Raw genomic sequence first — 25840 nt, 5'->3', positions numbered from 1 at the left:
GGGAAAAATGACAGAAGCCCCTACAAGAAAAGAAACAAAATTAATGACAAGTCACATTTTAAAATGACAGATCACTTTAAGTGTGAGAAACAGACCTTGAAGACAAACCATTTTGCACCTGAACTTGATCAAAAGCATGAACCAGCTAATTTCTTAGCTCTAAATTAAATTATTGCTTTAGATACATAAAAATATAGATATACACAATACCCATCTGCTCTTCAGGGTATACCCATCTTCACTATGAGTGCTTGTCCATATATGTAATGATGATAATGGATTTTAAAAGAGTATTTAAAAACATAAGCCTCCTGAGATTCTATTTTGAATGGAATTTTTTTCCCAGAAGATCATATCTTAGAAAATTAAAGGCAAAGCACAAGCTTGAGAGAGCATTTAGGCAAGTGTGTGTGAGTCATTCTCCCTGTTCTGCTGATTGTCTCTGTGGTTAATCATGAAATCGAGAGTGTGAAACATGAGTTTACTTGCCTGAGCACTGGCGTGGCTTAGAATAGATCTCTTGAAAAAATATGACCTTGGTCTAAAGCAGGGGTCAATCAACTTTTTTCTGCAAGAGGCCAAACAGGAAATATTTAGAGTTAGTGAGTCAGTCTCCCTGGCAACCCACACATGTGCATGAATAGCGTGGCTGTGTTCCAGTAAAGTTTTATTTACAAACACTGCTAGTGGGTCAGATTTGGCATGTAGGCAGTAGAGTCCCAACTCCTGGTTAAGCATGGCACATGATCTTCAGCGATTCATTTCTCTTGGATGATTTTAGGTCCTCAGGTCAGCCTGTATGAGAGTGAGTTCACCCCTGAGCTGAATATCTCAGCTAGGACTCTCCAGTCAGCCAGTGAGCTGCCACACAAAGACAAACTGGGCACGAAGCCCAGGTACCAATGTTACAGCAGCACCTCCTGCTCACACCTCGATCCCCAACCCAGGAAAGTGGGATTAAGAACTTCAGCAAAAGCTCCAGAGAAATCTGCCTATCCTATTCCTCTCACTGGAGAGACCAGAAAAGCAGAGAGTCAGGGACTAGAGTTAATCCCTCTAAGTTTGACGCCTGCATGGCTTCTGTACAGAAACAGTCCACGGATCATAAAAGACTGACTCTGGAAAGTGTTTGCAGAGAGCCAGTCATGTGTCAGGCTCTGTGCGGCTGCTAGAGAGGCTCACCAGGTTTCCCGCAAGCCTGGGGCTTGTGTTCTGGCGAGGAGGAGACACAGAGAAGAGAGAAGTAGCGAGGGAACTGAATTAGGGCAGGAGGGTTGAGTTGAGTTGTCCCTTTAAAAATGGAACTCCGCTAAGTAGCCGTGCTGTGGTAGAAGAAGGTCAGCTCGTCTACAAAAGCAGATATTCAGTCAACAAAATGCATAAACCAGTCCCTGCTAAGCCCTGGAAAAAGAATGGTGAATAGGGTGCTTCTTTGCCATCCAGAAACTCACAGCCTGCTCAGGAGAAAATCAAGGACAAGTAAAGTCCTCAGTATCCTGACCACCTAGCGGTGCCCCAAGAAGGAACCAGCATGGCAGTATGATGAGAGGTCTGGCCTCAGGATTCCTTGAAAATGTGCAAATTCACCCAGTGCTTTCTTCCAACCATCCAACTGGCACTTTATAAATAAATAGACATTTTATTATCAAAAGTTAGTGTGAGAAAAAAGAACTCTCATACTCTTTAGATCAGGGTCCAAATTGATAAAACCTTGCTGATTCGCCAGGGCCTAAATACATTTTAAATGATATTTTATTTATTTCCCCGGGGCGCCCTCAACTCCTTGCATACCTGCACCAAAGGCAGCACACAGGGATTCACCGTGACACAGCTGGTCACTATGAAACAGAAAACACCTCAGTGCCCAGCAATAGGGGCCTGCTTTCACGACACTGTATCTACACCGCACTGTGGAGTCCTGGAGAAGAATGAGCGTGGTCTATCTACCGTTGTAAATCAATCTATCTAACCGGTGGGGAGTATTTTTGATACTAAGATCAAACCTACATACTAAACTGAAAATTTATGTGTATAATTTGCAAATTTGATGGACTCTATGTAACTTGTGCAATTAGTAGGGGAAGAGAGGGCTGGTGGGGTGGTAAATGGGTATACTTCCCATTTCACTGCACTCAGCTACATGTTAGTCTTTTTGCACTTGAAAAGACAAATAATCTGTATCACAAGGTGGGTTATTCCATCACCCAGCCCTCACTTCCCCCACTAGCCTACAGGAGGTGACAGATGCTATCAAATTTGCAAATCATATACATAGATGTGCAGTACATACACCTTTGATCTTAATATCTATCAAAAACATTTTCCACCAGTTAGATTCTGACTCACATCAGTAGATGGATTTCCCTCATTCTTCTCCAGAACTTCACAGTGAGTCTTAGTGTAGACATGGGGTCAGGAAAGCAGGTCCCTACTGCTGGGAATTATAAGTGCTCTCACGACTCCGGGGAGCGCTGCAACTCAGTCATCAAGAGAGTAGCCAAATCTGCACATCCTTGAAGTTCCTTGGTTGCTTGGAACACTGTTTCTTTAAAGATAGAAAAAGTCTTTTTTTTTTTTAATGCCTGCTGTCTTCCAGAATATGTAAAGTCACATCCTAGTGATAGTATCTGAAAATCAACATAATCCAAAGGTCCTCACTTTGTAATGTTTGCAGTAAGATTCCAGCATCTTAGCATTTAAGTGTTTTCAGATTACATCCATTTAAACATCTGTGATTCATTATGGTAAATATCACAGTTGAGTGAGACTGTATGCTTCAGCTTAAAGCACACACACACACGCACGCACACATACACATACACACATAAAGAAGAAGCACAAGCAGTAAATCTCAGGAACCTCGGGCCTGCCACGGGTATGTGCAAAAAGAACATTTCCAGACACGTGGGGCTTCCTATAATCACAGTAACATATTCAAGATCCCATATAAGAATTCTTCAATTGCAAAAATTGCCACTTTTGATGGAAAGCTATGGTTTACATTTGGTTCCTGCACTTCCCATGGCAATTCAGGTGGGGGCGGGGCACAATGGCCTTCAGCTGCAATGATACTTCCTAGGGAGTGTGCGAGAGCTGCTGTCGTGGAGAGAAGAAATCACAGGAAAGTGGGATACCTTTAGCAAGTGACAAGACGCTCTTGGCAGGCATCCGCCTTCAGTCCCACGAGGCTAGAGCTACAGACGATGCCATATGGCATCAGAGATGCAATAAAAGTCTCTTGGCAACTGGAGGATGAATAGGCATGACCTAAGGGCTGATCATTTTCTTGCTTACATCAGAAAGCCCATATATGCATACAAAAATTAATTGTCCTTCCTGTACTGCAAGCCAAACCCTTGTGTTTTAATTTCCAGATACAGTCTTGTCAACTAGACAGAACCAATTTGTAATCACAGCTGATGAGCATCTCATTCACTGCAATTAGGGAGGAGGTGAATGAATTAATTGGTTACAACCAAAAAGAATCCTCTGATATTTTTTGATCACCAACTCTGTTCCAAGTCTAGTGCTGAGCCAGAGAAATGGAGATGAGGTTGTGGGAAGCTCTTGCTCTCACAGAGCTCCCAGGAGATTTATCAAAGAGTAGGTCAGGAGGAAGTTTCCACAGTGTGGAAGTTGGTGCTCTGCAGCCTGTAGTAATTTGCTAAGCATCCTAGATGTTCCTGAGCCACCAACCTTCTCGATGACTTGGGCATATCCTTAGGAAGGAAACCCATTGCCTCCTTAGATGGTATCCTTGAGGACCCAAGTGCTGCTCGGCCTTCTGGAAATATCTCTTGACCCTCTTCTGCAATCCAGGTAGCACAAGTCCATCTCTTCATAGAAGCATTTCAGGCTTCTACAGAAAATGAAGGATAGGATGCTGAAAATGCCTTTGATGGCATTTGCAGATAAGTGGATGGAATTGGAGAATATCATGTTAAGTGAAATAAGCCAATCCCAAAAATCCAAGGGTTGAATATTTTCCCTGTTAAGTGGATGATGATATATAATGGGGGTGGTGGGGTGGGGAGTGAGAGAAGAATGGAGGAACTTTAGATTACGTAGAGGGAAATGAGAGGGAGGAGTATTTGAAAAATGGTGGAATGAGACAGACATCATTACCCTATGTACACGAATGGTATGAATCTACATCATGCACAACCATAGAAACAAAATAATGTACCTCATTTGTGTACAATGAATCAAAATGCAGTCTGTAAAATATAAATAAATAAATAAACATAAAACAACAAAAAACCAAAATGCCTTTGGATTTTTCTACAAAACATGCTCATGCACACACTAGCTACAGATGAGCTACAACTTCTACGCAAAACAGACTTGACATTCTGAAGACCGTGTATAAATATCTGTGATGACTAAGAAGCAGAAGAGCAGGTGTGGGACTGCAGAAAGCCCAAATCTTGAGAGTTCTTTGATAAAAGTCATGTACAGATCAACAATGATACATTTCTCTTTTCTTCCAAACTTTAAACAAACCATTTTAATAAAAGCTATTGACCATGCTTAGGTATTCTGGGCTGCATGAAGATGGATCTGGGTACTATCTGTGTGTCTTCCTGGTTCCTCCTCAGAACTTAAATGTTTGCTAAACTATGATCCCCAAACTCTTCTGATTTTCACTCTCTAAGTTTCTAAATGTTTGCTAAACTAACACCCCAAAGTCTTCTGATTTTCACTCTCTAGGTTTCTCCCAGTGGATTTAATCACTTACATCAAGATTCTATTTCACCGAATTTTTTGTAACTCTTTCCACTTCAGGCTCTCACTTAGCCCCCTGTTGAGTCATGTACTTCTAGGCTGAAGAATAACTTTCAACATTTATTATGGATTCCACCATCCTAAAAGAACCCACCTCTTGCCTTCTCCCCTGGGTCCTGAGACAGGATTTTATGATTGATGTGGAAAGCAGTTCTATAGCTTTAAAACGTATCCATGTCTGAACTGAACATTTTTTCACAATCGCTCTGAGCCTTGGATTTCCTCATCTACAGAATACTGCCTTCATGATACTGTTGTAGAATTGAAAGAAGTAGTGTTCATCAGGCATTTGACCCACAGCTTGGCAAATAGAGAATGCTCTATAAATGGCAACTATTGAAGAAAATAGGTGTCAAATATGAAAATGCAACACTATATGTTTCATAAAGTGACTTGGACACATAGGGAGATGATTTGTGTAATCACCAATGTGTGTCCTTAAAAACAAAGTCCTTTGATGCCACAGTCATTACACAAGCCAGTCTGGTGTGGAATGAATGTGGACGTGGTCTTGAGGGCACCTTCTGCTACTAAAATAAACCAAAGCTTGGTGGTTTGCATATTTTTATACCCAGTTAATTTGTCCACTTTTGTGGTTACAGTAGCTTGGAAACAAACTCAACCAAACTTGGCAATTTAAATTTTATGTGAAAAAAACTCAATTTTATAATAAAATACATAACATATAAAGTCAATTATCTAGAAAGATACATTCATTTTTATAACAAAAGAAAATTAGACGTTTGCTTTCTAAGCAATTTTTGAGAGCTTATATCTTCAGTAAAGTTGATAATCTACTCCTTAGAAGCCTCTGGGAATGGTGAACCTGTTCATTGGTTGACTTTTTCTCACTGCTAGCAAGAATTTATTATATTGAATTATGATATGTGGGTTTGTAATTTCCACTATATGGTGCTTATTTGGCCTTTTGACATAATGACAAAATGGAACACTGATTCTTCAACATGACATCTCTCCAGATAATTGTGGGGTCAGCCTTCAGACTCTAAATATCATGAAGGTAGATAGTACACTTATTCATCTTTATGTTGACATTTATCCCTTAGTGTCCACTGTCTTTCACATTGTAAGTGAACAAATGACATTTTCAATGGGTTACTGGATAAATATGTTGAGCTTTAGAATAATAGAATTTCCCAGTTGTAAGAGACATCATCTAATACTAGAATCTCTTTCACAATATTACTGCTAAATAGTCATATAAGTTCCAGTTGGAAGTGTCCAGTGACAAGCAAATTATTTCTTAGAGAAGGCAGCAGAACTTCTAAGTAGCAACCTGAATTTCTTTAGGTTTTTTCAGTATTTTGGTAAATGTGATGTCAAATAAATATTAATGTTTGCATTGCATTGGCTCATAGTTCCCCAAATGCACAATTATAGGTCCTCCATCCATTCTTCTCTCGGGGCTTTTATTGTGCAATTTCTGGAAGACCTCAGGGTATCTTCACACGAACCCACAAATGCTCAGGAATGTCTCCTTAATTGACATTCCTGAGAAATTCTTGGAGGAAGTCTTTTCTGCTGCCCTCTGTGTGAGAAGTCCTTCCTCAAAATTCCCAAGGCCACTAACCCCTCAAGAAAACAGATGACCACATAGCTGCTTTTGTCTTCTCTGCACCAGAGCCATGCCAAACTGTGTTCTACTCAGAGATGGGCCAAACTGTCATTCACTGTAAGAGTTTGTTATTAGGAACAAAAGAAATGGTGCTTGAGAATACTGATGTCACCTGAAGCAGATGAATCTTTGAGCTTGTATTCATAAATTCCTCTCTCCCTGATCTGTGGACCTACAGGGCTGGTCAGGAAACCAGTGCTTTGCTCTTCTCTCCATTTTTCTTTCTGAGTCTGCAACTCTGGGTCTCATCCTTGTAGGCCCATTCTCCTCAGGTGCTTCGCTCATGTATAGGTACTTGGGAAGTCAAAAGACTGCCAGTCATCAAACACAACTGGACTCTGTATCCCAACATGGGCTTAGCCAGGACCCTGGACCACAGGTGTCTGAACAACTACTGATGCACAATTAAATACTTTCCAAGTTATAGGGAAGCAAATCTCTCCTTCCATTAGCTTACCCCAGAGAAGCTCAGAGGAGGAAGGCAAGCATACATATACATTTCTAGGTAAATCAAAAATGAAGGGCTGTTTAAGAGACATGGAGAACAATAAGAAAAAAGTCAGAGGAGATCTCTGTAAATCCAAGACTTGGTGATTCTCAGACTTGCTGAAACCATGATTTCTGTTTCGCTGAGCAGGTGACTTTCAAATTGACTTACTCAGATCTTCATAGGAATTTGCCATCGTTCTCAGTTTTGTTTGGGGAATTTTAAATTTGCTTAGTTGCCAAGTTTCAGATCTGCTGTTTATTCATTCAACAAACAGGGCTGAATGTGTACTGTGTTGGGCACTGTGCTATATATAAAGTAATTCTAATTTAAAACAACCAATTCGTAGTGATTAGAACCACCCTGGAGTAGACAATTCATAGCATCCTATCAGAAAGCAACCTTCCATGTTTTAAAGAATCCACAGCAAGAGGAGACTGTAAGACCTTGACAGAAAAGAGTAGCTTTAGAGCTTACAGCTCCGTTTTTAATAAGAGACAGAAAAATTCCCCTGAAATCAGATGTGGGCTCTGTCTTTTTCTAAGAGGAAGCCCGTAAGGGTTTACATGGCAAAAATAGGTTCCTGCTGAGAATCCCTTGACTGGATCATTCATTATATCTTCTGCTGTCATGATAGAATTGAAACTCTATATCAAAGCTGGAATTGACGCGAGATGGTATTAAGACTATTTTATGTGTAGTGTGCACCTATCAAATTTACCAGTCTGTGGAGGCGAAATCCACACCTGGGTCCATCAGTCATGGTTAGCGGCACTCCCAGAATCCCGCAGAAGCTGTGACTGTCGGCACTGACTGAACCAGACGTGCTGCTGGGACACAGTCCAACACTGTGAATCGGGAATCGGGAGAGTGGAGGAGTCAAGGCCAAAGGATGTGCTTACTGTTTCTCCTGCAGGTCTGACCCAGTGGGTGGGACTGAGCAGGCAGTCGCGAGTGCTCCACCCACCAGGGTGCAGAGGAAGGGGCACCTCGGGGAAACTGAGGCCCTGCTCTCTGTTCCTCGCATCTGAGCAGGTCCGAGGAGCCCCAGGATGAGGCTTTGTGTACTCTTCAAAAGGAAATTAGTGTCTCTGGATGCCAGTGGGGTGCTGAGGAATGTGAAAAGCAATTAAACCATGGTCCGTGTCCTGGGGAGAGTCCGTCTGATGTTTCTGATCTAAATGCTACTTGAGTCAGGAGATGGCTTTCTGTGCCCAGAAAAGACTTTGCAGATCAACACCTACGCGGGCCCTTCACACGGATGGGCCCTTGGATTCTGTTTCTGAGTAGGCGAGGGGAACTGGGATAGCTGGTTCCCTCCAGTCTGAGACAGAAGCAGCATTTACATTCTGCCACACACGGCCAGTGCCTCCTCTCTGGAGACGGCTCGTGCAGGCTCTTTGGCAAGCCCACCAAGATGGTAGAGAATTTTCAAGGCAATGAGGGCCCACGGGTCCCTTGAGGTCAACAACATGTAGGGCATTCATGTGGTTGAACTTGACATATGCTACAAATCAGAGTCTTTCTATGACCAATGTACCCCTGCTGCAGCCACTCCCTGGTGTGTGCGTCTGGAAATCCTGGAGTGGGTCCACTCAGTCCTGCCTGTGGACAGGCTCCAGCCCCCAAGATGATGGACTCAGACTCACACACACCCTGGCACAGGCAAACAGGGAGTCTGAGCACTGAGGCCAGAAGGCTCTGCAGTATACACGCACACATGCTTGCAAGTCTCGGCAGGTGTATACAACCGTTAATTAAGACCATCTGTCCAACTACGGTGAGTGCGCGGCTCACAGGTGGACACTGACCCGCTGGTAGCAATAGCACAGAGTCCATGCGTGGGTCCATACTGACCTGGATGAGCCAGAACTAGTCAGTCTTTTGCAGATAAATTTAAACCCACCTGCATTTTCATATTTCCTGGGATCATAATACAACTTAATTTGCTCCCTTCCCTATTATTGCTAAATGGTAAGAAATCTATGCCTTTGGGATTTGCATCCCTAAGAATCACATTCAAAAGAAAGAAATAGGAAAGCAGAAAATCAAGGTCAGGAAGATTAAGCCCCTTAATTCATGTGCCAAACTTTCCATTTCGATTGTGGTTTTGTCTCCCAGCTAAAGTTTGTCTTTTTGTGACATTTGCATTAAGCCCAGAGGACATTTTGAGTGGAAACACGCTGAAAGCATAATTGAAACACTGAGTGGTGCCTGGCGTCTCATTTGCATTTCCCCCCAGGTGGGGAGTTTTCGCTCCCCCCTCTGTCCTCCTGGGGTGCTCAAAGATTATCACAAAGAATGATGTGATGCAATTGATTCCAATAAATCCTCAGGTTCCGTGCATTATAAGTATAATTTTTTTCCTTTCCAGAAGCTATTTGAACTGCCACCATGATAAACAACATACAGAAGTCATTTGTGGGTTCAGAACAGCACAGCTAGTCATTGTCCCCAGATAAAGGTTCCAAATATTTGCTCACTAGTTTAATTGTTTATTAGATTTTTTTCCTTTAAGTTATCCACATGGTGTCATTTAGACCTACTTAGGAGGTTGTCTCTATAGAAACAAATATTTTAAAATAGTCATCAACTATTCAATTTCGTCCTTAAGTATGTCCTTTGAAATCTGTGCCTCCACACACACCTTGTTTTTGATCTCTGCTGAAAAGTCGGAGAATCGCTGATATTGTGGTGGGGACCACCAAGCTGATCATACGAGACCATGTGATGAACCCTTAAGGAATCGAAGGTGAGATGACTAGTGGGAAAATAGTCTGTGTGACTAGTGGGAAAATAGGAAAAGGTGTGGTGAATTCTCTCTCTCTTTGTTTTAACTTTAATTTTTTAATTTGTTGTAATTAGTTATATGTGACAGTAGAATGCACTTACAGCTTTTGATAGATCATACATAAATGGAGTACAATTTCTCATTTTTCTGATTGTATATGTTGTAGGATCACATGGGTCATGCCGTCATATATGTACAGGAGGCAAGAATTCTTTCTCTTTTGCTGAATGATTCCTCCCATGAGTCGGATCTGTCATCTAGCTATTGCCAAAGTCGCTACGATAGGAGTCACCTCCATGGGTGCCTTTCCCAGGGTTGGCATCTCTGTCAAGCCTTCTTCCTTTATGTTAGGTGGATTATTCCACCCCCGCCATCCAGCCTCAGAGTCCTCCTAGGGCAGAGACGAGTGGGTGGAGCCAAGCATGACTTTGTCCAGATGAGGAATGGGCGGGAGGAAAGCGGCCGGCCCACTTTTCCAAGGATGCAGTGAATGTCACCATGAGGGTTTTAGTGGACACAAGGGCTTTTTTTTTTTTTTTTAGTTGAATCTTCAGATTTATTTTAATGCATATTAGGAAAAATAGACTTGGCATATTCAACGTGAGGATAAGGATCATCCACAGCTTCCAGAGAGGAAAACTGCTGGCCTACAATCGATGAGAGGTGATAATGGGAAGGAAGATTCAGGACAGTCATGAAGGCCAAGCTAGGCGCAGCAGCTCTGTTTTAGGAAAGATCATCCCTTAGGTTGACAGCGATTCTCCAACTTACAGACAATCCATCTGGAGCACGTTCAGTACAACTCGTTGAGTCCACTGTGGGCAGCACCCTGCGATTCATCCCTCTAAGGTTCTTCTTTCTTTACGACTTCTAGTACAAGGAAGGCACGCAGGGCTTGACCAAGAAAGACCACAGCATTCACAGGCGGGCCAGGCTGGGTCAGAATCAACCGAGTTCCTCTGCCTGGAGTCCCCGTCTCCATGGTAACTGCACATGGCCAGGCTGGAGCAAGGGTGCCTGACTAGAGTAAAGCAGAAGGTCACAGGGCAGGTGGAACACCAGCTGGAAGAGGGAAGTTCTGAAGGGAAGGGGAGAGGTAGCTCCCTTGGTGCCCAGACCTACGGGCCCTGATGGTGATCCGCTGGGGGAGCAGCAGCCCTGACCTAAGGGCTAAGGCATGTGGGCCCCAGCGTCTTGTTTCTGTGTCCCGCAGGAATGATGGCACCAATAAGGGAGGTGCTATTATCCATTTCATAGCTGAAGATGTCAAGGAGTAAGAAGATCGGCTGGGGGTCAGTTGTCCAAGGTCACGGGGCTCCTACGCCTGAGCAGGATTAGAAAAAGGCTTAAAAACTAAGGGTAGGGCCACCTTGTTTAGGGGTGGAATAGCAGATCCTGGCATGCTAGTTCTCCACTCAGTGCCAGGAGTGGCTGGTAGGCGTGTAAACCTGGCATCTTGGCAAACGATTTCCAACCTAAGGTCTTGGTTCTTGGCTCTGCCTGCACTTGATTTGTCTAGGGGGACTTTTGAAAGATTCTGGTGCACAGCCCCCCACCAGCCCAATTCTCACATTCTCCAGAGGGAGCGGGGGCAGGAAGTGCTGCGCTTTTAAATGTTCCCCTAGTGGTTTCATAGATATTAACCTGGAGAAAGAATCCAGGTCCTGAGTTTGAGTGGTGTTGAAAATTAGCAAATGGCCCCCCATAAGTTCAGGCAGCTACGTGGCATGGCTGGGAGGGGCTGCATGGAGCATGGGGGCTGAGAAGTGCCAGATACTGAGTATTGATTGGGTCCCTCAGTGTGCCTTTGCCACAGGATTCTTGAAATGCCCAAGGGGTTGACGTGGGGCAACTGTGGTTTTCCTCTCCTTCATCTATTCCTAGGAGTAGAGTACCCAGAACTTGGCTCTCAAGACAGAAGATCAGACGGGGGCCAAGTTCTGGAGTATCCCTTTGTAGATCTGTGACCTTGGACAGATCAGTCTCCCTGAGGCTCAGTCTCTTCTGGAAAATGGAAATAATGCTTAGGGAGTCTGTACTGTACCTTCTCAGTGGGACTCTTGCCCCCAATGGGGTGAAATAGGTTCTTGTGGGGAAGGAAAAATTTGTACTTAAAAAGAACAAAGATTCACATGCAATGTATAAGCAGACTTAAGTGTATCTGTGATATTAAAATTTCACCAGAGTGGAGGCAATTAGGAAATTTCTGGAAAGGCTCCCGAGGGCATAGGTAATAAAAAGAAATGGGAGTTGAGAAACACTCCTATAGCTTAGCGTTGCTCCGAGGCCGAGGTTGCGTGGACTGCCTTTACCGTCCCTGGCACAGAGCCGGCCTCCAGAGTCACTCTGCAAATGGTAGGTGTAGGAGCCGTTGTTTGTTCAAAGCCTTTCATTCACTGACCCCACCATGCTTCAGAGCTGCACAAAGCTTTATTGGAATTCTGAGAAAGATAAGCAAGCACACAGGGCCTCATCAGCGCCCAAGTCAACACTAAACAGGAGGCCGAGTCCCATCATGAAGGGATGCACACAGGGGAGAGAGCGCCATTGGCTCCTTTGTCCCCGCCCACCTGCAGCCTGGGCTCACCATGTCAAAAGGATGCTGGAAGCCTTGTTCTCAGTTCCCAGCCCTGCCTGCAGCCTCCCCCGTGCACAGCATGAGTGAGCGGCCCAGTCACGTCTGCGAGAGCTCCTTTTGCCCCTGGAGGGTAACCTAGCTAAGTGGCACCATTACTGATGGCCTCCCCTGTGGAGAAAAGCATTCTGTTTATTGCTGAAAATGTAAAGATGAATTAAAGAATTAGACCCCGTTTCTACTCCTGGCTCTGTGAGAAAACAGAGACATAAAGGAGACATATTGATATAACATGATACAAAGGGCCCTAAGTGCAGGAAACTCTGGAAACAGAGGGCTTGGAGAATTCTTGAGCTGAATCCTGAAGAATGATCAAGATTTAGCAAGGGGGCAGGAGATCAGTGTCCTCTTCCTGCCCAGACGGTGGTGAGCACACGGAATGGTGGGCCTGGGGGGAGCAGGTGCAGGTAAGGTGTGAGGTATGAGGCAGGAGGGCAGAGGCAGGCACCTGGAGCCCCAGCATCGTTCGGCATTGAAGGGCCGCAGTCTTTGGAGAGTTGGGTGGCAGCACCTCCTGCAGTGGCCAGGGGAGGGTGCAGGGCCTTCTCTAAGGAGCAAGGCTTTGTGGCCCTCAGGTCCCACTTCACAGGGGCACAGCTTGTCTCCTTGCTTCCTCTTTCCCTTGCCCTCTACTAATCTCACTGGTTTGTGCCCAGTTTCCCTGGTGCCATACCTTTGCATATTGTGGTTCTTTCTCCCTGAAATAGGACCCCAGTTACTTATGATGGTATTGGATTAATGTCTGTCTCCCTTATTAGATTTCAAACTAGGGACTGTGTTCATCTATGTCCAACACTATGACCTCAGCATCTGGCATGATGCAAGCTCTCACTAAGTATTTGTGGAAGGAAGGAAGGAAGGAAGGGAGGGAGGGAGGGAGGGAGGAAGGAAGGGAGGGAAGAGAAGAAGGGAGGGAGGAAGGGAGGGAAGGGGAAGAAGAGGGAGGGAGGGAAGGAGGGAGGGAGGGAGGGGAAGAGGAGGAAGGGAGGGAAGGAAGGAAGGGAGGAAGGAACTTGGCTGTGACTGAGAACTCCCACAGTTTGTAGGACTCTCCCTTGTCCCCGACCCTCCTCAGCTGACTGCCTACTTTGATCCTGTCCACAGACCAGGACCAGGGCCAAACCCTCACGCTGACCACAGGTTCAACACATGCCCAGCAGGCCTTGCTGTTTTAATTTGCTTCCAGCGCATGCATGCTAATTGATGATGGTAACGAAAGCGGGTCCTCCGTAGTTCATTCCAAAAGCTGAAACCAGGCATGCCTGAGTAGTCTCAGCTACCAAGATGGCGAGAAAAAGAAGCAAGTGCCTGAGGATCGCAGACACCCCGGAGTCCACCTGTGTGTTCCTGCAGAGATGGCCCTGAGCCCTACCCCAGGGGAGGCACAGGCAGTGCTGCGCAGGGTGCTTCAGGGCTGCTGGGAACGTGGAGCAGGACTGAGCACAGCACGGGGTGTGGACACTTGGGTCTGATAGGACCCAGGACACAGGTGCTCAGGCAGTGCTGCCTTACTAAGACCCCGTGGTGCTGAGATCACGTGGACCCGGGTTCAGATCTTGGTTTATCCTTACGGACCATGTGTTGTGGCCACCGACTCCAAGCCTCGGCCACCTTATCTAGAAACTGTAGGGAGAGGGACTCAGAATAGTTCTTACCCCTTGTCCTTGTGAGGACTGAGTCGGAAATGTCTGTAACATGCTTGGCACTGAGACTGGACATGCCAAGGGCTCTCCAGATCTCCATCAGCTAAGGTGACTCTTACCTTAGGCATCATCTTTCCAGAGCAGAAAGATCAGCTCAGTTCATCAACTATTCACATTTTTAGCAGTGAGCTGGGACCTGCGTCCATGTTGTCACCAAAAGACATAGAAGAAAGTTCCAGGCAGCAATGCTTTAAGTGACCCAAACTGGAACTATATCAGAAGCCCCTTGACAGTAGAATCAGTAAGCCTAACACAGCCACGGAGTGGATAAGGTGAATGTCCAGTACTGCAGAGTGATTGGTGATTAGGATACACTGTGTGACTTGGGGTCCTGCAATTGAGGCTCACAAACTGCGGTGTAGGATGAGAGCAGCCCAAGACCGAAGGGCACGCTGCACAGCAAACTCAGGTGACCCAGCCTCTGGGGAGGAGGGGAGCAAGTTTACCCTGGAAGGGAGGGTAATACATTGTGTCGTGGTCTGAGCGATGGGCACATAGGTGCCCACATTGTGAAAATTCAAGTTACCCAGTCTGACTCATGTATTTTTCCATATCTGTGTTATGCTTCAATTAAAGTTTTGCCAAATAAATAAGCCTCTCAGCAGAGGGCACAGTAGTCCCCTTGCCCAATGGCTTTGCTCTAGTTGATCTCAGTTCCTTATGGTCAACCATGAGCTGAAAATATTAAATGGAAAAAAAGCAGGGGATTGGTCCACATAATTTTTATTGCAGTATGTTGTTACGCAGAATTTTACGTAACTTTTATGCCAGTATATTATTAGGATCGTTCTATTTTATTATCTTTATTGTTGTTAATTCTCACTGTGCCTAATTTATAAATTAAACTTCATCATAGGAAAAAAAAATCAGTCTCTTCAGAATTCAGTGCTATCCAGGGTTTTAGGGATCCCCTAGGGGTCTTGGAATATGTCCCCCTTAGGTCATGGGGACTATGGTTGTACATTTCCATGCTCCAGGGGAAAGTAGTCTGATCCTTGGCTTACCTGCAAGGGCCCTGAGGTCCGCTGCAGAAGGAAGACGGGCCAGCAGCACAGAGGGTGGGCCGTGGGAGCCCTGATCCTGGAGTTGTGTGCTAGACACCAGAGCACCCAGAGGGGGTCACCCTGCTGCTGGCGGCAGTACTCCAGTGCTCCATGGATTCGTCCAGGGCCCCACTTTCCCTCTGCCTCCCACATGTGGCTGAGCTGTAACTGCAGGACTCAGCCCCCATTTCCCTCCTATTTCACCAACACCACCACCTTCATCCGGCCAGGATCACTAGCACGCACCAAGCCAACTGGCTTTCTGGGCCTCTCTTTCTGTCATTCTATAACCCAGATTTACTAAACTATAATCTTAGAGTTCTCCAAAGCTCCCACGTGTTTCTTATGTGCCTCAACCCTTGGAAAATGCTGTTCTCCACTAGATCCACAGCGCACACAGGATCCTGATCCTGGACACAGTAAAGAATAGCCCAAGGCTATCAGGAAGCACCATAATTTACTGGCTTTTCCCAATTTGTCTTCAGACAATCATCCAGTTTCATTTCCAGCCTCTCTTCTACTTCCCAACATCCCTGCCCCATTTCCAGTTTGCCTCTAATCCAAGTGTTCCTAGTTCCCCAGTTCTTGTTCCCTGAATTCACACCTTGGAATATGCTAGAAAGTCTCCACCCTGTTAAGGGCCTCTATTTATATTCAAGTTCCAACTCAAACATGGCCTCTGCGAAGCGCTCTGCAATGTTCCTGAGGGCTCTGTGGTTCTGCCCAGCAGCTCATATATACCAGAATTAGATCACCTTCCTAAATGTCCCTCTTCACACCACCCACTGCCTCTAGGGCAGGGCCTGTCCTGCATCCTGGCAGCCTCAGGGCTTACTACCAGCTCTGAACTGGGAGGTGATCAAGGTGTATTTTGGCTGAGTAAAGCCCATCTGCATGGTCACAGTCACCCAGGCACAAGTGGCTTGCTGTGGGATAAAGGGTTGTGAGTAGGGACTGTCAAGGTGACCTGCACTTGACAGGTGAGCGATACCTTGAGGACAAAACTGTCCAACCTACCCATGCTTTCCTGTTGTTTTCTATTCCCAGTGACCTTCAGCGACTGTAAGGGAAATGACAAGCTGCGCTATGAGGTGTCAAGCCCACACTTCAAGGTGAACAGTGATGGCAGCCTAGTTGCCCTGAGAAACATAACTGCAGTGGGCAGGACCCTGTTCGTGCACGCGCGGACTCCCCATGCTGAGGACATGGCAGAACTTGTGATTGTCGGCGGGAAGGACGTCCAGAGTTCCTTTCAGGTAACCTTGAGTGCAAGGAGAGCATTGAATTTTGTCTCTGTCTTATGTGCAAAATGGGTCTTTACTGTGTTGGCCAAGATTATTTTTGTTATTGTTGCTGCAAATGACAGAAATTCAACTTAAATGATGGTGGACGAGGAGCCTTAGGAATTTATTGATTCACGTAACCCTACACTTCAGGGATGTCTATGTACTGGTGCTCAAATAATGGCAACAACTTTGATTTGCACACATCTTGTTCTGCTGGGTCCACTCTGAGAGGCCCACCATTCTTGCCTCCCAGGATGGAGGGCTTTGCAGCTTGACCTCATTCTCCCAGGCTGAAGCCACTTGAGAGAGCATCTATCTCCTCTTGATGATGATAATGAGATTTGAATCTCATTGGCTCCCATTAGACCCTGATCGCTGCACTTAACTCTGTGTCCACTGGACTGTGATGCTCTGGTTGGCCATGTCAGGGTCACATGTCTTTTCTTGAAACCAGGGTGGGATCACCACACCCTCTGAACACGTGGACTAGGAGTAAAGGAAGGATAATCACATGAAGTAAACTAGAAGCTGTATTCAGAGGGAGAGGAATGGACACTGGGCAGGGAAGAGTGCAGCAGCCCACTGGAGATGCATAGCAAGGCTATTGCATATGGTGCTGCTTGCTCCTCTGCCGTGGACCGTCATCTGTTCCCTTCAGATGCATGCGTATGCCGGCCTTTGCCAACCCACACACATATACAGCACATGAGTGCCACACACTGCCTCTTGGCCTTCATGGTTTTGTCACTTGGAGGCTTTGTGCTGCATGCAACTGACTCACCTATCCTTCACCAGGATCTCAGAGTCTCTGGTTTCTTGATTAAAGAATCTTGAAAACTTTTCAGCAAACTAATGGTGTAGCAGTGTGGCTGAGCTTGGTGTGCCTGGCCTTTTCTGTGTGGTCCTTTTCTTCCTTAATCTTTCAGTGCCTGGGATTCTCATAGCCTTTCTCTGTCTGCCACCCCTGACCCTCCTTATCTGTGATCTGGTTTGGTGGTAGAGTGAGCATGGTCACACAGCTGGGGAGAGAGACAGTACAGCTGGCCTTGGGAAGGTGGCTTTCATGCAGTGCTGGCTCTGTGAGCTTGAGAGAGTCATAGAACTTCTTTGTGGACCGGAGGGTGCATAGGCCGAGGTGGCACCTCAGTGGCCAGTGCCCAGGAACTGCCCCACTCTTCACCATGCTCATGCAGGTAATCACCCCCAGCATGACCTGAGTACCTTCTGAAGCAGTGCTTCGAGAACCTCCTGTCAATTCATGATTCAGAGACGTTCCTAGGGATGGAACTGGACACACTCCATAATTCCCCCTCCTAGCTGTGAATCTGTAGTTAAAGATACGTCACAACCCAACAACAAATCTACAGTGTCTCTGAGGTTTTAAAAGAAAACGGAATGTTGGTGAAGGTGCAGACCAGTCAAGAGGCTCATCAGCACCACAAAGGCAAGATTTCCTCTTAGTCACTGCCATTTCTACAGTGTCTCATAACCCGTGATATAAATGACTTGGCAAATACATAAAGAGGCTACACAAGGTGGTATGGAGACTCAGTCAGGGGCTCCCTAACCCTAACCCTAAGGGACCAATACATCTCCATGGTAGAAGTTCATTGTGATTGGTGGCTCCTTATAGCCAGAGAAGACAATGCCATAGTGTTTTGCTTGAAAGAGGACAGGAGGGATTCTGGGCACCTCCTAGGGTAAACTGAGGGTCTGGGAGGTTTGGGGTTTGCAGCAAAGGGGCTTGACCAGGAAATGCCGGGCCCTCGAGGCCCTGTGAGACATTCTGCAACATCTAGCTCCCCCAAGCCTGCCGCTTCGCATTCGCGTCCCTCTGAATGCATCATCCACAGAACTTGGCTGCGATTCTCTGCTTCCTGTAAGCAGAGGCTGGGTGCCGTTCAGCATGCCAGACTCCAGCAGAAGGGGATACTCTGCTGCCACCGTGGTAATTCCAGGAGGTTTGAAAACTGGCCTTGTGAAGATGTCCAGATGTGTTTATTATAAACCCTCCACAAGAGGAAGAAAAAGAGCATGAAAGGCAAACAAAATTAGCAGTGGATGAATCCCTCTGCAGAGAACACAGACCTTTAGAGATATTTAGTTGGTGGTTTTTAAGGCCAGATTGTGTGTGGCTCAGGGGCCTGACGCATATTCAGGTTGACTCAACACCTGGCTGGGGAGGGACAATGAGTGTGCCTCAAGACGGGTAAGGCAGGGAGGCAGGTGGCCACTGTGCCATGCATTGGAGCAGGGCGGGGTTGGGGGAAGGGGCCGTGCTGTGTGTCGGTGCTGCTCTCTAGCACTACAAACGCTGGCTCCTGAAATGTGCTACTGTCCCATTCTGGTGCACAAAGAGGCGAGTGACCTGCCCAAGGTCACACAAGGGTAGGGAACAAGTAGGCAATGAGACCAGGGCCAGGCAGTCTGGCTCCTGAGTGCCTGCCTCTGACTGCTCCGGGGTGCTCTCCTGCCCTTCCCTGGGGGATGGGTCCCTTTAGAGGGTGGACCCTGGGGAGGACGTTTCTCCTGAAGGAAGTGTCTCATTGCCTGCAAAGTGTATGTCTCCTTAGTGGTATGACCTCGGGCAAATTGCTTTGTCGAGTTAGCCTCTGTTTAGTTTTGATTGTCATCCATAAAGAGGGGGCAACTGCATCAATGTTCATAGCTGCTCAATTCACAATAGCTAGACTGTGGAACCAACCTAGATGTCCTTCAATTGATGAATGGATAAAGAAACTGTGGTATATATATACAATGGAATATTACTCAGCTATAAAGAATAATAAAATTATGGCATTTGCAGGCAAAAGGATGAAATTATCATGTTAAGTGAGATAAGCCAATCTCAAAAATCCAAAAGACGAATGATCTCACTGATAAGCGGATGATGACACATAATGGGGGGTGGGAGGAGGGCAAGAATGGAGGAAGGAGGGACTATATAGAGGGAAAAGAGAGGTGGGAGGGGTGGGGGGGGAAGGAAAAAAATAACGGAATGAATCAAACATCATTACTCTATGTAAATGTATGAATATGCAAATGGTATGCTGATACTCCATGTAAAACAGAAACAATATATATCCCATTTGTTTACAATAAAAATAAATTTAAAAAAAGAGGGGGTGACTGTAGGACTCCTAGGGCCTTCTTGAGGGTCAGATGAGACCACACAGGGAGCAGTATTGGTTACTGTTGGCGGACACTGCAGTAAAGTCTAACCCCGATGCTTATGGAGGCCTGTGATGCATGAGCCTGCTGGGTTACTCTTTCAGCCCACACTGAGTGGGGTGTTATTAGTGCCATTGTAGCCTGCATTTCATGGGTGAGGAGACCCAGAGGCAGTGAGGCTGTCTTGCACTGGTCACAGCAAGCAGGTGGCAGAGCCAGGGCTGACCCCAGCATTGTGGCTCTGTAGCTCTTCCTTTTGACCTCTGGGGCAGAGCAAATGTGCCCAAAGATCATCTACCACAGACACAATGACGACAGCAGGGCCTGTGACCCAGGCTGGTGGATTATCAGTTCCCACTCAGTGTCCTCGGGCCTGGTAGATGCTCCCTGCAAACTCTGGCCCCAGTGGGCATCGCTCCTCTTTGCCCCTTGCACTCTCTGCTCAGGCCACTGTAACGGCAGGGCCACTGTGCATCACTGGGCCATCTCCCTCCTCGCCTTCAGCCAGGAGCTCTGCACTTGCAGAGGCAGTTTGCCGTGCCCTGTCCCCCAAGGATTGTCCTGTCCACACTGCACTCACACAAGCAAGCAGCCAGTGTCCCAGGGGCCAGTCTTTGGGTCAGGGGACCTGGAAGAAAAATGCTAGGTTAAAATCATAGGAACATGTGGGCAGGTAGTGGGGGTTTGGATGGATGTGACATACAGCAGGAAGCGTTCCAAGTTCTTCCTTCCTCTCTCCCTCCCTCATCCCTCTCTCCCTCCCTCCATGCCTTCCATGCATGAGTTCACTGCTCTACCCTCAGTACTCAACATAGTGCCTGGTATACAGTTGGTGCTCAATACATGTCTTTTGAACAAATGGATGAGCAGGACAAACACTCCTCCCTAATTTACTCTGCCTCCCCACTACCAAACCACATGTGCTTTCTCAGATCAGCCAGGCTTTCCCACCCTTCGCGCTGGCCGTGCCTCTGCCTGGAGCAGCAGCCAGCACCAGTTGACCTGGCTGACCCACTGATTCCTCAGGACTGGTCAAGATTTCCTTCTTGGGGAGCACCTCTTGCCAACCCTCTGCCAGTTGGACCTCCCTCCTCCATATCCCTCCTAGCCTGCCTGGACCTCCCCTGTCACTCGCTGAACTCAGCCGTATGCTCATCTGTGCCATACACATCTCAGTCTGAGATGGTTCCCTGAGCATGGGGACCCTGCACCCAAGCTAAGACTAAGAGGAGGGTCTGATGTCAGCACCTTGGGGCGAATTCCAGGGCTGCTCTTGCTTCTGCTCCAGCTTCCTGAGCTGCAACGTGGGCTCACAGTGGTATCAACTCGTGGGGCGCTGTGAGGACTATGGCGATAATACAAGCAAAGTGACCGGCACATTAAGTGTCATGTCGATGACAATTATTCCTCATAACTGGATCGTCAGAGCCAGAGCCTCAGTAAATACATGAGGCAAATGAAGATGAAGCAGTCCTTCACCCACGCCCAACAGGACCGTACTCCATCACTTCCACCCCTGTGGAATTCAGGACAGCAGGTGACTGCACTGTGGCCACCTGTCCCTCACCTGCCTACTTTATGTAAAGCACTGCCTGTCCTTCTGGATTAGGGGATCCTGTGCTGAGGGATTCTGCATTCCTATGAGCCCACCCAATAAACACCAGCAACCTTGGCAGTGTTTAAAAGTTAACTAAGAACACTTTACATTTCTTTACTAGAAGTCAATACAAGGAGAACTGGACCCATAAAGGGAAACTGGACTCTTAATCAAGTCATTCAAATTACATGCAACAATAATAATAGTATTTGTATCCCTTTTTTAGTTAATTTTTTATTTGTTCTAATTAATTGTACGTGACAGTAGAATGCATTTATACATTTTGATAGATCATACATAAATGGAGTATACTTTCTCATTTTTCTAATTATACAATTTGTATGATCACATCAGTCATGCAGTCAGTCGTACATGTACATGAAGTAAGAATATCTGTCTCACTCTACTTCCTACCCCCATACCGCTTCCTCTCCCTTCACTCCCTTCTACCAAATCTAAAGTAACTATTCTTCCCCAGGTCCCCTGGCCCTTATGGTGAATTAGCATCCTCATATCAGAGAAAACATTTGACCTTTAATTTTTGGGGGTTTGGCTTAGTTCACTTAGCATGGTATTCTCCAACTCCATCCATTTACCAGGAAATGCCATTATTTCATTCTTCTTTAAAACTGAGTTAGTATTCCATTGTATATACCACATTTTCTTTATCCATTCATCTGTTGAAGGGCACCTAGGTTGGTTCCATATTTTAGCTAATGTGAGTTGAGCTGCTATAAACATTGATGTGGCTGTGTCACTGTAGTATGTTGATTTTAAGTCCTGCGGGTATAAACAGAGGAGTAGGATAGCTGGGTCAAATGGTGGTTCCATTCCAAGTTTTCTGAGGAATCTCCATACTGCTTTCCAGAGTGGTTGTATCAATTTGCATTCCTACCAGCAATGTGAGTGTACCTTGTTGTCGTGTTAAGAGACAGACATTATTACCTCATGTGCATGTATGAATGCATGACCAATATGGTCCTACAACATGTATAATCAGAAAAAAAAGAAATTCACTCCATCTATGTATGATCTATCAAAATGTATAAATACATTCTACTGTCGTGTACAACAAATTAGAACAAATAAAAAATAATGTTTTAAAAAGAATCCTTAAAAAGGCAGAAAGTGCCGACAGATAACAGATAGGGTAACTTGAAGGCTTCTTATCTCTGGCTGCTCATCATCACCATAAACACACAATTTAAAAGACAAAAATTTGGCTGCTAATCCAGTTTCAAGAGTCAATTTGGAAGTAGTTCCCAAAAAATAAAATAAAAGGAGCAACAAGAGGAAGGAGCCACTTGAGGGAAACAGTTGATTTTATTTTTAACTTTTAAAATAAAATTTTAAACAAGGCTTCCACGACCAGACACCCAGAGCAGTGGGGGTGGCAGGCGTGTGGCTTGGCCCGTGGGGACTGGGTGTTTGTATCCACTCCTTTCCAGAGCTCAGATTCCATTTGCTAGGAACCTAACAGGGTCCTGGGTGGGAAACCCTAAAGCCATGGCCAAGGGCACCCTTCTGTCCACAAACGTGCTGGGGATGCTTAGCCAAATTGTGTGGACATTGTTAAGGGGAATCTAGAATCACCACAAATTTGTATCAAATCACACATTTCCCAGCAGTCAGCCACGTGGTACTGCAAAGTCACCTAAATCCTTGTCATGTCTATACATTTGTTTTCCTGATCACAGGTTCTAAACTAAAGTACTTCTGCACGTTTATTACTTGTGAGATAAGCTTCAATTTATTTTTAACCCTAAGAGGTTAAAAAAGAGTTTGTTTTGGCCATCATACCTTCAAACCTCCAGGACACCTACCACACCACACAGGTGACCTGACTCCATTTCTTCAAAGCAGCCCAGATGCTTTAAAAATGAGATTGGTCAGCTACAGTGAAATGAATTACCTTGTCTCAAGACCTTATCACACTGATGTGGTCTGATGTGGAGTCTGTAGAGTCGGTCAATTATATTGATCTTGCTTACATGAAATATGTTTTACAAACATCCCAGTGGATGACCAATCTGTGCATTTACTGTGATCGTAAGAAATGATGAGTAGAAACTTAATATGCACTGATTTAACAAGTGCAATAACTTCAAAACCCTGTGAATTACCACTCTCCACAGCAAAAGCCTCCCCAGTTACTACCAAGGAAAATTAGTATCCATTTAACTGTCACCCAAATTGGGAAAAATATACAGTTTGAAAATTATTGAAGGAATCCAAGAATTGGACCTTAAATAGGGTATCAGGCTGTTAGGTTTTGACACATGCCTAAACTGCTGGGTTTATAGCTCTTAGCTCCAGGATACTCCTCAAACACAGATAAAAAGACATCTTCCGATTCATTAACTTAAGTAGATAACAGAGTGCTTTGTGGGTCAGAATCTACAAAAACTATATTCTGAAGATTAATTTTAATTGAAATGCTTGGGGGAAAATAACTGATCCCATAGAAAGTGTAGATAACTGAAATTGACTTCTTTTTGGCTTGTGAAAACTCAATTTCATTTTGCACAACATCAGAGTCCCACAAATACACTGCGAGCCACCGTCTGTCCTTTTAAGTTTTCTTGTAGTCAGGTTGAAAAGAAATGGGGGAAATCAATTTTAATAATGTTTCATTTAACTCTATATGTATGTACATATCATATATGTGTAGTATCATTCAACAAGTAATCAATATGAACGTTATTGTGTTTTTTGAGGTGCCAGGGAGTCGACCCGGGGCCTCACGCATTAACGATGTATTATTTGCATTCCTCTCCCCTGTCAGCGGGTGGCGGGTCTGGGAGCTGAGATGGGCCTTCTGTTTGGCTGTCACCACTGCTATTTTGGTAACTGACATTTGCAGCTTCATTGGTGCTGTTATTATTCAGTGAAAACCTGAAAGGACATAAGAAAATTAAAAAGCAATTACGAATAAAAATGAGCCCAGAGTTGAGCCAAACTCCCAGAGAAATTTCAGGTAGTCAGACAAGACTTGTGTTGTGATGACACTTTAAAAAAGATGTTCCCCATGAGTGGAACCTTCAGATAAAGAACTTCCTGGGAACAGCACAAGGTTTCTTAATGTAATTCTTGGCCAGTTCAGGATCCTTGTTCATCCTCATAGTCCCAAGTCTAGGGAAAAAGCATTACATTTATATTTTATGAATTGCGATTTGTTATTTTATTTTTATATGCATGGTCTAATTTAATCCTCACAACAATGTCTGGAAGCCATGATGTTATTCTGTCCTACAAACCAAGAAATTGAGACCCATAGACGCAGGTCTTAGGTCATGGAGCTGGTCAGGTAGCAGCCCCACCATACAAGTCCTCAGTATTCTCCTAGTCCATCATTCATGTCAGTTAGCTCCCCACCAGGGGCAGGGCTTCCCAAGTGCATGGAATGGTTGTGCCCTGCCATGGGAGACAGGATGCAACTGTGAGCTCCGATACATGCTTTCCAGCTCTAATACCTCCTGTGGTTTACCATGACCATCAACCAAATACCACTGAATTCTCAATGTGAATATAGGGAGGAGAACCTCCTTCTCAGATCCCCTTTTATCTGTAACTCCAGGAGTGATTCCCATGGAGACACTTGGTCCCTACAAGTTTGCTGTAAGCAGGGATGCTCTGATTACAGATGAAATGACATAAAAATCAAAGGACTTAGAAATCAGAATTAATGCAAAACTGAGCCACCCTTCTGAGAAAACTTTAGGTAGGTGGACAAGCTGTATTGTCATTTTGCTTTAACAAAAAATTTCTCTATGAATAAAACCTTTGGAAATAGAATCTTTCAGAACAGCACAAGGTGTCCACATATCACCCTGGAGTCTCTGCAGAGTCTGGTCCTCATTTCCCAGGGGAGCAGCTCTGGTGTTGGGAGACCACGTCTCAGCACAGACTGTGGGTGGTCCCCAGTGGGCTCTTCCGTCTCGATGCTCAAAAGTCAGGTAGCAAAGGAAAGGGGAGGATGTGCCAGATACTTAGTTCCTCAGCCCAGCACTTGGGGCACTCAGATTATGTGACCTCAGCCACACCTTAAGGCAGAAGCCTGGGCATGTGTACAAAAGTTGGCAAAGAAAAGCATCATGGTTCTGGCGCACCATCTCACCTAACCCGCCGTTCGGGGTGGAAACTACAGGTGTCCACCTGTGGACCTGGGGCCTCGGCATGAGTTAGAACAGATGCCAGACGCAGCTCCTCCCGGGGCAGACTGTGGGTGCTGTTTGATCCTCGACTCAATCACTTGTTCAGGCAGAATGAGTTCTTGTCTCAAGCTACCACCTGGACAAACAGGGAGCACTTTCATCCTGACCCAGGGCCTAATTTTATTATAGTTTATTTGATTCTTTTTTTTTTTTTTTTCCTGGCTCCTGTTAAAGAAGTAGAGACTTTTCCCTCTGGCCCATAACCCTGGGTGAGTGCTACATTAAAAAAAATAAGTGTTCACATCTCCCTGGGGCCCATGCTAGGGGCTGACACTGTCATTTGCTGAATTGTATCTGTCTTTCTTTATAAGCCAAAAAGTAGCCACAATTAAATAGTAAATGTTATGTGTACATGGTCCTCAAAGCATAAGACAGATGCTTTTATTTTTATTTTTTTAGCAGAAAACAAATTTGCTAAAACTTGTTTTTTTATTCCTATCATTGAAGAAAGATCAGTTCTAGGGGGAAAAAAAAAAGAAAAGAAATTTGAGT

General features: G+C 45.4%; 1 protein-coding gene across 1 annotated transcript in view; it reads left to right on the top strand.

Moving 5' to 3' along the window:
* The window catches only part of CDH13 (cadherin 13), a 906077-nt gene that overhangs the window by 324862 nt on the left and 555375 nt on the right, over window positions 1–25840 (top strand). Inside the window, exon 3 of the mRNA XM_079116937.1 lies at window positions 16128–16336. Coding sequence (XP_078973063.1) covers window positions 16128–16336 — 209 coding nt within the window. The remainder of the gene's footprint in view (window positions 1–16127; window positions 16337–25840) is intronic.

The sequence above is a fragment of the Sciurus vulgaris genome (genome assembly GCF_902686455.1).
Source record: "Sciurus vulgaris genome assembly, chromosome: 17".
In the NCBI taxonomy this organism is placed as follows: Eukaryota; Metazoa; Chordata; class Mammalia; order Rodentia; family Sciuridae; genus Sciurus; species Sciurus vulgaris.
Note: the sequence above shows the minus strand (reverse complement) of the source record. Positions and strands in the feature narration are given on the sequence as shown.